Source organism: Onychostoma macrolepis, chromosome 01 (genome assembly GCF_012432095.1).
Source record: "Onychostoma macrolepis isolate SWU-2019 chromosome 01, ASM1243209v1, whole genome shotgun sequence".
Taxonomy (NCBI): Eukaryota; Metazoa; Chordata; class Actinopteri; order Cypriniformes; family Cyprinidae; genus Onychostoma; species Onychostoma macrolepis.
Window position 1 is genome coordinate 20,530,713 of NC_081155.1, and position 18,538 is coordinate 20,549,250.

The 18,538-nt window shown below is 36.3% G+C and overlaps 2 protein-coding genes across 3 annotated transcripts; one reads left to right on the forward strand and one right to left on the reverse strand.

The window, feature by feature from the left end:
• The first annotated feature begins 2,158 nt into the window (after nt 1-2,158).
• zfp91 (ZFP91 zinc finger protein, atypical E3 ubiquitin ligase) lies at nt 2,159-11,665 on the forward strand. Of its 2 annotated transcripts, XM_058785013.1 has the most exons (12): nt 2,159-2,911; nt 3,193-3,227; nt 4,354-4,455; nt 4,574-4,610; nt 4,979-5,086; nt 5,811-5,888; nt 5,971-6,144; nt 6,318-6,368; nt 7,513-7,591; nt 7,680-7,794; nt 7,871-7,970; nt 9,584-11,665. In XM_058785013.1, the coding sequence occupies exons 1-12, from the start codon at nt 2,517-2,519 to the stop codon at nt 10,566-10,568; spliced, it is 2,259 nt and encodes a 752-aa protein (XP_058640996.1). In that variant the 5' UTR covers nt 2,159-2,516; the 3' UTR covers nt 10,569-11,665. The 2 variants fall into 2 exon arrangements, with proteins under 2 accessions (XP_058640996.1, XP_058641005.1); XM_058785022.1 differs by lacking the exons at nt 3,193-3,227; nt 4,354-4,455; nt 4,574-4,610; nt 4,979-5,086.
• A 151-nt stretch (nt 11,666-11,816) lies between these two features.
• Nucleotides 11,817-16,231, reverse strand: si:ch211-113e8.11 (uncharacterized). The gene is made up of 2 exons (XM_058785036.1): nt 16,023-16,231; nt 11,817-12,850 (listed from the first exon to the last, which is right to left on the reverse strand). Exons 1-2 carry the CDS (start codon nt 16,094-16,096, stop codon nt 12,211-12,213), a joined length of 714 nt encoding a protein of 237 aa, XP_058641019.1. The 5' UTR covers nt 16,097-16,231; the 3' UTR covers nt 11,817-12,210.
• Between the last annotated feature and the right edge of the window lie 2,307 nt (nt 16,232-18,538).

An 18,538-nucleotide genomic window follows, 5' to 3' on the forward strand; every position in this document is an offset into this window, starting at 1 on the left:
TTACAAATCTCAAAGTCCACTCCAAAGGGAGATATTTCATTTTTTTTAAATCCCTTTTCAAGAACTACAACGAACGGCTCGTTTGGACTACAAAGCTGATTTCCGGTATTTGTGACATCACAAAGCGGACAAAGTAGTGGCCAAGGTGATGTCCGGCCTAGGAAATTTGACATCTTCGCCCTTAATTAAAAAAAATAATAAAATGTGCAAGATTTTGTAAGCATATTGTATAGTTGCTTTGAGTCCGTTGTTTTATTTGTGATAATAATGCAATGAAACATGCCAAATTGTGCGGTCATAATTTTGGCCATGCTGTCATACAAAGAAATTATGAACACATGCAAAAACAAGAGGACCAATGAAATGTTAATAACTTATGTTGTAGTCAGTGTGCCAGTGTTGTCAATTTAGTGATTTTGTCACTAGATTTAGTGACTTCCTCATCCCTTTAGAGACTTTTTTCAAAAGCCTAAGATCAGTTTCTTGGACAAACCTTATCTACATTCTGAGACTCTCCCATGACGTCATGAAGGCAAGTTCACTGATATAAATAAATAAATATAAATATAAATATAGATCAGTGAACTCACCTTTATGAGGTCATCTAGCAATATTAAGTGACCTAATTTCAATTGAAAGCAGTTGGCAACACTGGTCAGTGTTTTTTTGTCCTTTGTATTTTAATGGTTTAAGTGAAATGTGGAGTCATAAAACATTTTTTAAAAATCCACACATCACTTTTGGCCACTGTTGTGTTTGGTGGGGTTAGTGCCACAATATGTAAGACCCAGCTTACAGTGTCATCACCGGTGCATTGCTGCATTTTTCCAATTTTCCAGCCAAAAAAAATAATTAATTACTACTTTCATTTCTGCAGTTAGAGCATTGACTTGTTGAGTGGAAGAGGTTATTACATTTCTTACTTTGTCAGTTACAAAAAAAAAAAAACTTTTTGATCTTGACTATCAAGAGTGTATCATTTTATCAACTCCATATTATCATATAAGTCCAATATGTCATATTTTCACTGGAAAGTGTTTGTCTCCTCTTCGCTGCCATCTTGTTACTCCTAACTAGGTTAGGAGACCTCTTCAGCTCTCTTAAATAATTTAGGAGCTGAGAGCTAGTCTTGACACTTAGGAACCTTTATGAATCACTCTTATTCTTAAGTCTAGGAATAAGAATAAAATTACGTCATTCTTAGAATTTTGACACACATTTACACTGTAAAAAGTGTTAAGTTGACAACTTTAAAAAATTGAGGAAACCCGTTGCCTTAAAATTATTAAGTACATAATAATAAAAAAAAAAAGTTAAGTGAACTTGACAATTCAATTAACTTATTTTTTTTAAATTATCATTTACTTAAAAATTTTAAGGCAACGGGTTTCCTCAATTTTTAAGTTAAGTCAACTTATCACTTTTTACAGTGTAGGACTACAATTTTACTCTGAGCGGCTTTACATACGCCCCCAGATCTCTTGTGCAAACAAAAATCTCACTGGATTATTACAATTAATGGAAAAATGAATGTTTGGAAATGTAAACTGATATTTCCTACTGACGCTAAAGCAAAAGATAACTGACTTAAAACCATTTTAGCTGGTGAAAATACTAGTGTTCTAATAATTTTGGCCACCACTGTAGATCATCAACTTTGTAAACATTTAACAGTTCAAAGCTTGATATTGGATTTCCATATTATAAGATTTTAATATGCGTCTGAGACCATAAAAATCTATAAATTTGAAAAAGCAGGAAAAAAATAAATGATAAGTCTAAAATAAATGATGGTCAAAAATAAATAATAAAGGCATGGTAAGAGTTTTCGAGTTTTATTGATTTTCCTGTAATAAAAAGTAAAAAAAAAAAAAAGTTACTGTTAGAATTAATAAACAGAATTGACGTTGACAGACACTTTTTCTGAGCATTCTGGTAGCCTATTATTATCATTATCATTTTTAAAAAAGGAAAGTAAAATACTGCGATTATCTTTGCAAATGTGCTGTGAGAGTCTCCTACTACGCCATGTCCTTCAATTCAAAGTACATCTGGAACGACGCTGGTTATTTGTGTTTCGCGAAACAGCTTTTGTAGGTCAGTGGAAACAGCCACATATACAGCCGCAGCGCTGTGTGTCGCTGCTGAGCTCGTCTGCGGCTTTATCTCGACTTAAAGGAGACGCAACAAAGAGCGACAGCAGTGGGCCCTGCTAACAGCGTGGCTTACTATAGCTTTAAGAACTTAAAATAGGGTCTGGGTCTTTAAAATGAATTTTGATAGAGTTATTATAAGAGATGATAGACTAAGTTTTCTATTTATACGACTTACATTTTTGCACTAGATTTGCAAAGAGAAGTAAGAGCGTCCATTGAAATATGTTTGACAATCGGATGAGGGCCTTTAGCAACCCAACATTTTTCATATTCTATGCCTCTTGTTTATTTCAAGCTATGTTTCATTTTGTTGAGCATTTTTGAGGCGTCCTGAAGTACGAGAAAACAACTTTAGCGGAGATGGAGCCGCAGCTCTCGAACAACAAAGAGGAGGTGGAGAATGAGGCGGCCCTGGAGAAATCCGCGGGGCAGAGTACCGCATCCACCCCGTGCAGGGCATCCAGAGGACGGGGCGACGGGTGTCTGAAGACCGAAGGGACTTGCCCACCCGAGACAAACGGAGCTGCGCCGAGCGTGGCGGGATCCGGGCGGGTTTTACGGGACAGGTCAACGCGAGCGATACCCGTGTGGAGGCAGAGCGATATCGGGGAGGACCGCGGTGAAGTGACACGCGACGCTGCGGCGAATCGCCGGAGGAAAGCGAAATGCCCGCGGCGCAGGAAGAGCGCAGCAGCCGCTCAGGGTTCATCGGATGCGGCCAGACAGTTCAGCGTCGACTGCGTCCTGCCGGATGAGTACGTGCGCCTGCTGAGCCGCTAATATACATGGCATGTTTTAGAGCACAATAACAAGGCCTCGCTTGTGCAGGTCCTAATGATAAGGCATGGCATTTCTGTGCTACACATTTAGACTTGATGCTGACAGACTGCAGTGTTTGTATTTGCACTAGTCAAAGCAGATGTGTTTCTAAGCGAGTAGTTGGGCAGAATAAATCACGCACTCTTTGACATTGGAAGGATGATCTGAAAGATGAGACATGATAAATAAATCAGCCTGTTTCTCCGTCTTATGACAGGTTTGAAGAAAACAAGGATGCGCTGGTTAATCGAGGTACTTTAAATGACATTCATTTTGTTAATGAGCATCTAAAGGAGGCTGTATATGGCCGGCCGTTTTATTAGTTTTATGTAATTTCTTTTAAAAAAACTGAGTATTCCAAAAGTGACTGTATTCTAGTCTAGTACCTATTCTGATGGTTACATTTGAATTATTGTTAACACAGAACGTTTTTTGCCATTAATTTCTGTGAAGCTTTGTGACTCAAGTATACCAAGTATAGTATAGATATCAAGTATTCACTTTCGACTAGTTTGTGTTACAGTTTGGCAGGTAACTATTAGGTTCTAGTACTTTATTTCTTTGTAACTAGTGACTTTCCTCCAATAGTAACCATCTATGTTAGCTTTGCAGGTAGTTATCTATTTGATGTACTAGTACTTGCATTATCATAAACAATGACTAGTCAGAATAACTGCTGTATAGTTAAAATTAAACATGTTACTGCTAGTATTAATTGGGACACACACTACTAGTAGTAATAGTAAGTAGGTACTAGTGTGTATTTAATTAGTACTTTGTAAAACTGGAATCGATACCAGCAACCATTGGAATACAAACTAGTAGGTAGTGAATAGTTATCTGAATATCTGGTAACTACAATACGGGTCACTTTGTTAACATTCATCAATCTCAGTTAATATAAATTTAAATATTTACTAATGCTGTACATTATTAAAATCAAAGGTTTTATCTGTTAATATTATTTAATGGACCTGAGCTAATATGAATGAATAATGAACAGTTGTACTTTTGTTAAGTAATGTTAACAAAGTAGTAAATGTGTAAAGGAACCTTATTGTAAAGTACTACTGAATATTTAAGTCACATATTGACATAGAATTCTTTGGCAAAAATCGCAATATGTAACCAGTAAGAGCTAGTTATTATTGGGATATTGACTAATAGCAAAGAAATACATACTAGCATGTAATGAATATGTACTAGTGACAAATTGAATAGATGTACTCACTTTTGGAATAAGTACTAGGATCTAACAGACTAGTAATAAAGAGTACAAAAACCTATAAAGAGATACTAGTTTTAAGGAATAAATGCTAAAGCAGTTTGCGTTAGGATGTGATCTGATTCTGCTTCTTGTGACTGTGTTCTCTTCCAGCGGCCCGCGGCAGACGGGTGCAGGTGCGCTCAGGGGCCCGCACCTGCCGGGGCTCGCCTAGGACTGTGTTTAAAATTGAGCCAGAAATGGACATTGACTATGGTACGCTGCTGAGCTTTTAATGTAGTAGACTGAACAGGTCCACTACACATGCTTGATCAAATACACACCACAAAACCTATATATAAATAACTATAATGGTTGCACATTTTGCTTGCAGTGGAGGCCAATAAAGCGGTCGAAAAGACAGGAACAAGGTGATTGCACATTTATCATGGAACATATGGACACTTTCTCTGGAAAGACCCCATGAAATCAAAGTTGGAGTTTTGTGGTTGTATATGCATTTAATATGCATATCGTTTCTATTCCATGAAAAAATGGACCAAAACTATGTTGCATTACCAAATGTATTAAAATTTCTGTCCTCCATTTAGCAAAAGCCGGTAATGCATCAGTTAAGGCTATTGGCTGTTTGTTAAAAAAAAGACATAAGACCAGTTTCAATGGCGGAAAGAAAACCGTGCTCGTCAAGCCATTTCGTGGGGTCTTTAAAGACACTGATGGCTGCTAGTGTTTTGGAGTTGCTCTAACAAGCCCTATGTTTGTTACTGCCATATTTTAGTGTGGAGAAAAAGGAAGAGGAGAGCATGGATGATGATGTTGTAGAAGAGGAAGAGTGTCCATTTGTGGATGATCCAAAAGATGAAAGCTTCCTACCCTATTCACATAGGTAATGTTGTACCTTGTGTGTATATACGGATTGATGTCATTTGAAATTGACACTAATATGGTTTTAGAGCCTTGAACATTGTTAAAACCTCTCGGAAATGGTTATTGTTTCATTTCATACGTGACAGACATCTGGTGTTGTGTTATAGGATGATTACAGTAATCCGTCAATGATAAAATGAAAGTTATGAATTATTTGGACTTGTCAGAATTTCCAATATCACAGAAAACCTGTAAATATCAGGGAATTATAAAATTGAATAAAGAAAAGTAATTGAAATATTAAAAAAGGTCACAATAAAGACAATTTCTATATAAAACATCAGGCTCTCTAGTCATGGTCATCGAAAACACATTTCTATCTGTGAAAAAATAGCCGGTTCTTTGTTGATTATGTATGCCTTTTGTTAAGCTTTGAAGAAGTCTTCCGTAATTATTGTATGGAAATACTGAGGGTGTTGGGTGGTGTTCTAAACATACATGCTGTAAGTGTCATGCTTAATGTAGCATGTACAATGATTTTTTTGATGATTTTTTGACGAGTGTCTTGATGAATAATCTAACCATGTACAGTTATTGTATTGGTGCATTGCATACATGTATGTTTTCTTTAAGAAAATTAAAATATAGTGCTTAAAAATATGGAAACACTGCTTTATTTCAGTCATGTATTAGATTATATATGCTGATTATGGCTTGTTGCCAATGTTTCTTTTGTTCAACAGTGAGGAAGAGGAAAACGCCAGCAGTGATGAAGATGTCCCTTTTAGAGATGACGAGAATGACCAGAGCTATGATCCTAAGTATGAGAAGTGTGTTTTTCTGTGTGTCTTCTGGGTGACTCGTTTCCTACGCCCTCTACATTTCTGTTGTATTTCTGTGCAGGGAAATTCCTAAGTTGAGGCGCAGACCCCCTACTAGACTGACAGAGAAGAAAGACAAGGCTGCAATGCAAGAGACTTTAACAGAACAAGAGACGGAGATAAAAACTGAGGGAGGGGAGAGCACGGATGTGCAGACTGCTGCTGAAGTTGAGGAAGGTGGCGAGCCACCCAGGAAGTGAGTCAGTGATGTTGTTTTGTATGTTTGTGTTGGAATCACAACTTGACACCCCTGCAACAAAATGTTTACTCATTAGGTTTACAGTCTTACTCACACGTTCTCACTTAAACACTCACTTAGTGAATGATAAACAAATATTAACCATCAGACTTTCTTGTTTTTTGTCTTAGAAGAGGGCGAAGAAGGAAAGATGATAAAAGTCCTCGTCTTCCTAAGAGAAGGTAACAAAGCATCTCACAGTCCTAAAACATGAGTAGAGCTGTATCCATCTCCCTTTTTATTTAAAATTAGGGCTGTGCAATTAATCGTATTCAATTATCATGCGCATCTCGTCAGTAAAGCCGGTTTCGTGATTAGCAGTAAATCGCCATCACCTGCTTACAGATGGAGCGGCAGTTAATACACAGAGACGTAGTTCACTGACAAGCTAGGCAATATCGCATCCGTAATCGAAGACGAATCGCCTTCGATTAAGAACGCGGTTTAGCGTGGCTTGTCAGTGAACTATGGCTCTCAGTAAGATTTGTAATGTTTTTTTTTACGGGAGTCTCTTCTGCTCATCAAAGCTGTATTTATGCGATCAAAAATACAGAAAAAAACTAATATTGTTAAATCTTATTGCAATTTCTAATATTGGTTTACTATTTTAATATACTCTAAAATAGAATTTATTTCTGTAACGCAGTGCTGAATTTTCAGCATCGTTACTCCAGTCTTCAGTGTCACATGATCCTTCAGAAATCATTCTAATATGCTGATTTATTATGAGTGTTGAAACTGTTGTGCTGCTTCATATTGTTTTTTGGAACGTGATGCTTTTTTTTTCTTTGAATACAAAGTTAAAAAGAGCAGCATTTGTTCAAAACAGAAATCTTTTCTAACAATAAAGTCTTTACTGAATAAAAGTATTAATTTCTTTAAAAATGTACTGATGAAATGACCCCAAACTTTTGAATAGCATTGTATATTGTAACACAAAATTTATTTTTTAAATAAATGCTGTTCTTTTTATATGAAGCAGCACAACGGTTTCCAACATTGATTATAAATATGCATATTAGAATAATTTCTGAAGGATCATGTGACACTGAAGACTGGAGGAATGATGCTGAAAATTCAGCTTTGATCACAGATATAAATTATACTTTAAAGTATATTAAAATAGAAAACTGTTTGTTTAAATTGCAATAATATTTCACAAAATAAGTTTTTTTTTTCTGTATTTTTGATCAACCAGATACAGCCTTGATGAGCAGAAGAAACTTCTTTAAAAAACATTAAAAATCTAACTGATCCCAAACTTTTGAGCAGCAGTGTATATATATATTCCTATTTTAACTGGTGATCATTTGTTCTTGTACTCAGGAAAAAACCGCCGGTGCAGTATGTGCGTTGTGAAATGGAAGGATGTGGTACAGTGCTGGCCCATCCACGTTACTTACAGGTACAAACCTAAAATGGTTTCCCTCACTGACTGACACCTGACACACAGTTTAGACCTGAAGCCTTTCTGTTGTCTTTCTCTCCTGCAGCATCACATTAAATACCAACACCTGATGAAGAAGAAGTACGTCTGCCCTCATCCCTCATGCGGACGACTCTTCCGGCTGCAGAAACAACTGCTGCGGCATGCCAAGCACCACACCGGTAAGATAAACACATCCAGTGCAAAGCTTGAAATAGTTATCGTGTAGTGGCTTTTTTAAAGTACAGTCTGTTTCAGATCAGAGAGACTATATCTGTGAGTTCTGTGCTCGCGCCTTCAAGAGCTCTCATAACCTGGCTGTGCATCGAATGATACACACCGGAGAGAAACCACTGCAGTAAGTCCAATCTCTGCTGCTTACACATACATTTACTTATAGTACAGACGCAAGGGTTTAATTTTGTGATAATAACCAGCTGACTGTTAATTATCCTGCTTATTACATGGCTGCTTAACAAATAAAAAATGATATTAAATGTTGATTTGGGTTAAAAGCCACAATTTTCCCATATTCACAGTATTTGGCAAAATAAAAGCTTGATGGTTTAACTTTTAAAAAGGACACATTCATGGCATGAATAGTAGTACTGTCATTTGAATATATAAAATTATTATTTTTCTTAAGTACTTTTTTGTTTTTTTAGCAATGAAATAGTATTAAATAATATAAACAGTATTACTATGGTACTTTTTTATTTAATAATAATATTATTTTATAATTATATTGATAGATAATCACAGTGTTTCGGGTCAAATTGTCCAGTCCTACAAAAAAGCAAAGTAATCCTGAAGCTCTTTTAAAAAATTGAATTTAAACCCAATTACAATTTTTATCATAAAATCAAAATTAGCTTTTATCCCCAAATCATGCAGCCCTAGAATGCATGCATAATTATTAGTATAGTTAAAATTTGGATCATATTTCTTTCCGCAAGCACATTTTATAAATTCCAAACTATATCAGTCTTAATAACTGCTATTGATTTTGTATAAAATAATTTCTAAATTAGCTGTTAAACCAACTATTAAACCTCCAGGAACCCCAGTGCCACTTATTATGAATAAGTTGAAGTCTCTTGAAATACATGAAAGCTGATTTTCTTTTTTTTTACGTTTTATGCACAACTGATTATAGGTGTTTTTCACTTCCAGCCCTCATTAACAATATGTGTCATTTATAAATTATTACATACAAAATTAAGTCATTATTAAGATTGATATGATTATTTGAAATTGGTCAAATGTGGTGCAAACATGGAGGAGCAAAACATAACGGACAGTTCAGGAACCAAATCCAGTGTGTACTGTTGTAGAGAAGGAAGGATGTTGAAGGTGAAACATGGAAGACAATGAAATGACTGTTATTTGTCACGCTCCTACAAGCCCTGAAGTGAAATATATAAATATTGTATGTAATTGTAACTTTTGGTTGCTTTGTGGAAATGTCAGTATCAGGGAGACTGTTTTAGTTGTTACATTTTCAATACTTTTAACTGGTGCTGTCAAACGATTAATTGCATCCAAAATAAAAGTTTTTGTTCACATAATATGTGTGTGTTCTGTGTATATTTATTATGTATATATAAATACACACACAGTATATATTTAAAATATTTACATGTCTATATTTATATTCACATAATTTTTTATAAATATTTAATATATAAACATAACATTTTTCTGAAATATATACATGCATGTGTGTGTATTTATATATACATAAATATACACAGCACACATACATATATTATGTAAACAAAAACTTTCATTTTGGATGCAATTAATCATTTGACAGCACTATTTTTAACACACAAAACATGACACACTTCCCATTTTACATTATATAATAGTCAAATAACATGTAAGTTCTCCACTGCAGTAATTTCCCGGATCTATTGAAAAGTTTTTTAAAAATTGCAGTAAATTTCAAGCATCTCATTTCCTTTCTAGGTGTGAAATCTGTGGTTTCACTTGCCGTCAGAAGGCCTCCCTTAACTGGCACATGAAGAAGCACGATGCAGATGCCACGTACCAGTTCTCCTGCAGCATCTGCGGCAAGAAGTTCGAAAAGAAGGACAGTGTGGTGGCTCACAAAGCCAAGAGCCACCCCGAGGTGCTCATTGCCGAGGCCCTGGCCGCCAATGCCGGAACCCTAATCACCACTCCTACCGGAGTCACCTCGCTTCTGGAGACCTCCACGGGCTCCATGCAGACAGAGCAGGTGGTCCCAGAGGCCCAGGGGAGCTCTGCCATACCAGCGGGTCAGGTGGGTCCAGTGATGGTTGTGGATCAGGATCACCCGCTACACACCATGCAGGTACCGGTGACCCTGGCCTTGTCCTCGACAGAAGAGGAAAACAGCGCTCCTTCACAGCAGACCTCCGCTCACTCTCTGCAGATGCCACTACAGTTCGTCTCGCCGCAGCAACACCAAATCCAGCAGCTGCCCATTCAGCCCTCCACGACCAGCGTCACTCAGCAGCCCGCTTTGGTCCAGCAGCTGCCCGTTCAGTCCTACAGCCCTCAATCCCAGATTGTCCACATGGCCTTCAGAGCTCTTCCTCAGCAGCAGCTCCCACTGGTTTCTGTTGCACAGCAGCTGCCTCTACACACCACCCAGCCACATCAAAACCAGACCTTCTCTAGGCCCCCAAGCCACAACCCAGCTCCCAATACTCCCCTTCTCTCCCAAACCCTGCCCGAGGTGTCCGCCGACTCCCGGAGCGTTTTGGGATTCGGGAGCAATCCTGCCTCCTCATCATCTACATCTCCCCAGTCTTCCACTACTCCTTCAGAGACGAGACAAGTGGTCTGGGAGGGAGATGGGACTAATGAGAATGGAAGTGGGGGTGGGGTTTGGGAGGCGGGCGGAGAAGGGGAGGATCCAAACATGACGGACAGTTCAGACGGCCAAATACAGCGTGTTCTGCTGTAGTGAAGGAAGGATGTTGAAGGTGTAACATGGAAGATAGTGAGATGACTGTTATTTGTTGCGCTCCTACACGCCCTGAAGTTAAATATATAGAGTCATAAATATATTGTATGTAATCGCATTAACTTTTGGTAGCTTTGTAGAAATGTCTGTACCAGGGAGACTGTGTTTTGAGTTATCATTGTTCATTTTGTATATAAACAGTTATAGTCCCCTCCAACAACCACATCTGTTTTGTGTGTGTGTGTGTGTGTGTGTGTGTGTGAGAGTGTTGTTCTGTGGCTGTAGAGGCTTCCACAGACCTTAATCTGTGTGAATAAAGCCATGTGTAAGTAAACTTGTGCCATCATGTGGCTTGAATAGGTACTGTAGAAATCAGAGATGCACCCATATTACAGATAAGCTGATCATTTTCATGTTATGGTCAATATTAAAATTCCATTCTATTTTGACTAAATAAACTTAAAATAAAACACTAAAAACAAATCAGCTGTTTTAAATGTTACAAGTGACTTTATGCATCACTACAAAATATATTCATTTTGTAATTTGCCTACAATAACAATTATTAAATTAGTGTTTTTAAACTTTTTAACTGAGCATTTGATGATGGCAAAAGTAATATAAATGCAAAAAAGCCAGAAAATATAATAATGGCTGATATACACTACTGTTCAAAAGTTTGGTGTAGTATTTTTAAAGTTTTTTTTGTTTTTATTGCAGTTAACACTAATATTGTTAAATAGTGATACAATTAAAACTATTTTCTATTTGAATAAATTTTTTAATTAATTCCTGAGATGGCAAAGCTGAATTTTCAGCGGCCATTACTCTTCAGTGTAACATTATTAACATTTAGAAATAATTATAATATGGTGATTTGGTGCTCAAGAAACATTTATCATAAATGTTGAAAACACTTGTGCTGTGTAAACTGGGATACTTTTTTTCATGATTATTTGATGAATATACAGTTTAAAATAACAGCACTTGAAATATACTTTTTTGTTAAATCATTTATAAATATTAATTTAATGCATCCTTGCTGAATAAATGTGCTAATTTCTTTCAAACAAATCTGACTGCCTCCAAACTTCTGAACGTTAGTGTATATCAAATTTAAACGTATATCTACCAATTTTAGGAAAGGAAATCTCTAATATCACCAGTAACAGATACAACACCAATATATAGTGCAACGCTAGGTGAAATGAACCATAATAGCAAAAAAGGGACACTTCAATTTGAAAATACATTGACCATATATATATATATATTCAAAGTCATCAAATACACAATATGTATACATACTTACAGTTATGGTTTCAAAACCTTAGAATTAGACTAATGTAGGATAAAAAAGGGGGGCTTTTGGAAGCCAAATAAGACCCAGATAAATGCCATTTTAATAATGAGATCTATTCCTTACATTTGTTAGAAGAATTTTCACAAGTCTCTCTCTGCTAGTATTGACTACAAAACAAAAACCTCTGGAGAAAATCTGTAACACATTTTACAGGCTAATTATCACAATCTCATCAGTAGCATATTAATTCAATAAATATAACGCAGCATTGTGGGTGTTTTTCACATAAATTTAAGTTGTTACCCAAATTATGTCATACAAACAGAAAGTTTTGAATTTTTAGGGTTGTGAGAGTCTGGCATACTGCTTGAGTGCACGTTTTGGTGGAATGAGAGAATCATTCATCCCCACTCTTCTCTTCTTTCGCTGTTCATTGTCTTTCTCTCCATCTGTCTCTGCGTCTTCCTCACAAGAAGCCAGCGGACCATCGTTGTGTGAAACTGTAACATTGTCTTTTGGTCCACTGTCAGAGATGACCGCACGGTTACTCTGCAGATCGCTGTCATGTGCGAACTTGCAACTGCTTCCAAAGCGGCAGCGGCCATCCTTCCTGTAGGCCACACAAATCCGCTTACCGTCAATCTGGGTGGGGCGAGCTTGTAAAGTAAGAGGTACATGTTTCTGTAGGACATTCAGTCTTTCCTCAGCCAGCTCTTTGAATGGATTAGTAAACACACTGCTGCCTGGAAGTGCTCCACCCGAGCTGGATCCTCCCAAAGGTGGAGGAGGGAGCTTGTGAGTGTGAGGACGGATGGAGAGGAGTGGCACGGGTTTGGAAAAGGAGCGATCAGCAGTGGGCGGCTCCTCTTGATCCTCATTCTCTGGACCAGATTCAGACTCACTGGAAAGCGATTCTGACTCCAACAGGAAATTATGGCTTTTTGTCTTCTCTACAGTGCATTCTGTCTTTTTGAAGGACCTAAGCAGAAATAATTAAAGATGTTTATCTAAAAAGTGATACTTGATCATTCTCAGCTCATTAAAGGAATAACTGACCTTTTTTTCATCATGTAATCATTTATTCATGAAAGAGGATGGTGGCCACTGCTGTCAAAATTTTTCTAGCTTTTAGTACATTCTTTCTTAGTTCATATAAACACACACACAAACACCCTTATCGTCCTTGTGAAAAAGAAGCACTGTTTCTCATACCTTACTTTTTTTAAAGTGAAATAATACACTTTAAAAGAATGTACTTAAGTGTGAACTGAATGTAATGTTTTGAGCACTTAATTGCAATTAAATAAAATTATATTATAGTTTAAATCTATATTAAATGCAATTAGTTGAACTTAAGAGTGCTTTTTTGATCCACTAAAGTACAACTTAAGAACATCTTTACATGTAATTTCATAATTACTTCTATTCTTCTTTGAAATATGGTTAAAGTGTACTACCTAATATAAAGTATCTCACAGAAGTGAGTACACCCCTCACATTTTTGTAAATGTTTTATTATATCTTTTCATGTGACAACACTGAAGAAATGACACTTTGCTACAATGTAAAGTAGCTAGTGTACAGCTTGTATAACAGTGTAAATTTGCTGTCCCCTCAAAATAACTCAACACACAGCCATTAATGTCTAAACCGCTGGCCACAAAAGTGAGTACACCCCTAAGTGAAAATATCCAAATTGGGCCCAAAGTGTCAATATTTTGTGTGACCACCATTATTTTCCAGCACTGCCTTAACCCTCTTGGGCATGGAGTTCACCAGAGCTTCACAGGTTGCCACTGGAGTCCTCCTCCACTCCTCCATGATGACATCACGGAGCTGGTGGATGTTAGAGACCTTGCGCTCCTCCACCTTCTGTTTGAGGATGCCCCACAGATGCTCAATAGGGTTTAGGTCTGGAGACATGCTTGGCCAATCCATCACCTTTACCCTCAGCTTCTTTAGCAAGGCAGTGGTCATCTTGGAGGTGTGTTTGGGGTCGTTATCATGTTGGAATGCTGCCCTGCGGCCCAGTCTCCGAAGGGAGGGGATCATGCTCTGCTTCAGTATGTCACAGTACATGTTGGCATTCCCTCAATGAACTGTAGCTCCCCAGTGCCGGCAGCACTCATGCAGCCCCATACCATGACACCATCTGAACCAAATAAGTTTATCTTGGTCTCATTAGACCACAGGACATGGTTCCAGTAATCCATGTCCTTAGTCTGCTTGTCTTCAGCAAACTGTTTGCGGGCTTTCTTGTGCATCATCTTTAGAAGAGGCTTCCTTCTGGGACGACAGCCATGCAGAAAAATTTGATGCAGTGTGCGGCGTATGGTCTGAGCACTGACAGGCTGACCCCCCAACCCTTCAACCTCTGCAGCAATGCTGGCAGCACTCATACGTCTATTTCCCAAACACAACCTCTGGATATGACGCTGCGCAAGTGCTCTCAACTTCTTTGGTCGACCACGGCGAGGCCTGTTCTGAGTGGAACCTGTCCTGTTAAACCGCTGTATGGTCTTGGCCATCGTGCTGCCGCTCAGTTTCAGGGTCTTGGCAATCTTCTTATAGCCTACGCCATCTTTATGTAGAGCAACAATAATTTTTTTCACATCCTCAGAGAGTTCTTTGCCATGAGGTGCCATGTTGAACTTCCAGTGACCAGTATGAGAGAGTGAGAGCGATAACACAAAATTTAACACACCTGCTCCCCATTCACACCTGAGACCTTGTAACACTAACGAGTCACATGACACCGGGGAGAGAAAATGGCTAATTGGGCCCAATTTGGACATTTTCACTTAAGGGTGTACTCACTTTTGTGGCCAGCGGTTTAGACATTAATGGCTGTGTGTTGAGTTATTTTGAGGGGACAGCAAATTTACACTGTTATACAAGCTGTACACTCACTACTTCACATTGTAGCAAAGTGTCATTTCTTCAGTGTTGTCACATGAAAAGATATAATAAAATATTTACAAAAATGTGAGGGGGTGTACTCATTTCTGTGAGATACTGTACTTACAAGCATATATTCTAAACTAAAATATGCTTTAATTATTTCTATTGAAATTTGTATCAAAAATAGAGAAGACCGTAGCGCCAAATACTAGTCCGAAAGTCCAGTAGATCAACAATATACAGGTGCGTAGATCCAAAAAATAGAGATAAATAGACCAAAAAGATCTGCACTCATCCAAACAGCCCAAAAAGGCTTAACATGTATTACTCAGAGGTCATAAACAGTGCAACAAAGTGCAAAGGTGCAACAGTGCAAAACGTTTTCAAGTATTACCCCTTCCTTCCTCAGTGCCATGTGCTACCCCATGTTTTCATGTTCAATTTTTATGTCAGGTATTTAAATATTTGTATTTACACATTTGTAATTACTTCAAATGTGTTAACTTTAAATGTAATACCAAATAACACACTATGGTTGAAATTAGAATCAAGCATTTGCATGTGCTTTAGTACGTGAACACATCAAAATAATCTGTAAAGTACAACAACAAATTAAACAAAACAATTTAAAATGTAAGTCAAAGTAAAACTTTCAATTTGACATTACAAAGTGCACTTTTAAGAAGCAGTCATAAAAGCGTACTCCAAGTGGTTTTTTAATTTTATTTTTACTTTATCTGAAAGTTAAACAATATACTTTTAAACCACAAAATGAGTTATTGTAGTACAATTAGTTCTTTACCACATAATGAAAGTGAATGGTGACCATCGCTCTCAAACAAGATTTGAATTCACAGTATTAAATTACAGGACTTATATTTCCTCACAGAAAGCTATCATTTGGCTTCAGAAGACTTGGTACACAGTCCACAAATCGTATGGACTACTGTTATGTCCTTTGTGGAGCTGAACAGCCCCAGTCCCCATTCACTCTTATTCAGTTCAAATTATGATGATAATTTTATATAATTTTGTTCCACTGAAGATTTCATGTTGGTTTGACACGATAGTAAGTAAATGATGACAAAAATTTTATTTTTGGACGAGCTATCCTTTTAAGATTTAAGATTACGACCGTGGAAGCTTCTCTTCACACTTGGCTTTCTCAATTTAAAAACTCCTATACTGATTGAAAACGGATATTATAACTAATGTATTTGTTTATTTAATTATGAATTAACGTTACTTACTCCTTCGTATTTTCTTCTCCTTTCTCTTCATCCTCTGACTCAGATGAAACCCCGTATCCCACAAGCGAATTCATTTCGACTTATAAACAAGTTATTGAGAACTGTGATCCAAATTCTTAGAAAAAGTTGTCAGTAGGCTTGGATATCGAAGATTCACTTGTCATTGAATCGTTTGTTTATCCGGAAGTCAGGTTTTCTTCTTGGTGCCCAAACAGATTTTCGTGGAAATAAAAAGTAAATGAATCTGCCACCGCGAGGCGTGGAATGGTATTGCGACAATGATATCAACTTGAATATTAAAAATCGTTTTTGGTAATTAAAATTAACCAATAATAAAAATAAAATTGAAATATTAGATCAAATATTTAAACATAAAATTCTAAAATATTGCTGAAATTAGAATTTTTTTTTTTTTTTTTGATAACTAAGTGAAATAAACTATTTTGAAGTTTTAAAATTAGGCTACTAAAACTAAATGTGAAATAAAAACAAAAAATATATAAAAATTACAAAAGCACATAACAAAATTACTAAAACATAGGCTATTCTAAAATTAAAATAAAGTAAAATGTAAATTAAACTTTAATTACAATTAATAAAAAAAAACTAAAATTAATAATACATTGCAAGAAATATTATGTAAATAATGCTAAAATAATACTGAAGTCTTTTAAAACAGACCTAATACACCAAGAGACATGCATCATTTACAGTGGGCACTGATGGGACATGACTTTTTTGTCCCCACTATGGAACAACTTTGTTAACAAGTGTTATAATGGATGACGATTTGGCACTGGATTTTATTTTTAATGTTTAAGATGAGTGTTGGTTGCAGCCGTTATCAGTAGCGGAAGGAATATGGCAACAGTGTATATCTTCTCTCATGCACAGTCTACAAACAGAGTCACGTTCTGATCTATCATTTTTCCACAGCCTCCAGTGAAACCACAAAATGCAAAGAAATGTTTCACATCACTTGATATACATCCACTGACAATAAGAAGGCACATTTAAATGAAATATATCACATATAGGCAGGGATTACATGTGAGTGCATATATAATATGTGTGCCATATGGCCTATTCAAGCGACAGTATAGGGCCCTCAGACTATGAGCACTAGCAAATACTCTACTGATTTCCAGACCAACGATACATCATAGACTAATTATTCATCAAGATAACATGACATTATTATTTGTGCACAACCTAATTACAGGAATAATTAATATAATGTAAGCCTCACAACTTGTAAAAGGTGGGTTATAGAATAGAACTCACTTTAAAAGTAAATTTGATTTCCACAATAAAATTCATGCTCAAAATTTTAAATGTTCATGTTTTCTATATTGTTACACTTTGAGAGTGAAATATAGGTTTAACGACATCACTTTTGACACTTCACGCAATTTAGAGAAATTTTGTGTATTTCCACTTCTGGTAGACAAATGGGCAGTTTGAGATACAATGAATGTCTTGAATAAATGTCTGAGTAACAGGTTACAACATTTTCCGGCCTCCCTATTGTAAAAAGGGAAGGTGTGGGCACTGATAAGCTTAGAAAAATAGAAAAGTGGAATACCACCCTTTTATACCACCCTTCCTTGTTATTTCACATAGACATCAATTCCTTATGTGAATAGCTAATAAAAGGACTGCCGACACAGTGTTTGGCAGAAAGCACAGCAGATTTTTGCAGAATTCAAATGACCATTTACAAACTGAACTTACAAATTTTGTCTAATTTAATAATGTTTTCTGCAGCTTATTAGCAGCTGCTTATTTCTGTATTCAAATCTAAAGTCATTAAGGAATTTCTTGACATGCATTAAATAATTTAAGAAACTTGCCACAACATGCATAAACCAAGTAATTCATTTGCTTTATAAAGCAGCTTCAACAAAAACAATGTCATTACCGTCATCCTAATCATTCTAGATTAATGATTCTTCGCATGATTTGTTTAATTTGGAAATGTAAAATTGGCATAGGCCTACTTATAAAACCATAGCACATATGCACATTCTCTGGGTAGATGAAAATATACATTTATACATATATGTTAATAGTATATATTATTTATATGCAACTTTATTAAAACAAATAGGCTACACATAAAATCTTATATATGTTTTTGTAATACATACTTAAATACATGTCTATCTTTTATATTATAAAATATCAACATGTATTTTGGGATGGCTATACATGTACACAACATATATAGCCTATCCATGTATTTACTCATACCTATTTGTATGGGCTAGATATAAGCCTATTTGTTAATATATGAAACTGTTCCAATTTCTAATATATGTTTTTACTTCATATGACAATATATTTCATATATGGAGATGTAATATTTATACATATATTTGCTTATGGGAAGATCTGCCTTAATATCAAACGTGTACTCTGCTTCTGCTCCAAACAACATCCTTCTATCTAAAACAGATGAAAACTTAAAATAAAATGAGCTATTATCACTGCAAGACGTAATTTACAGTAGGCTG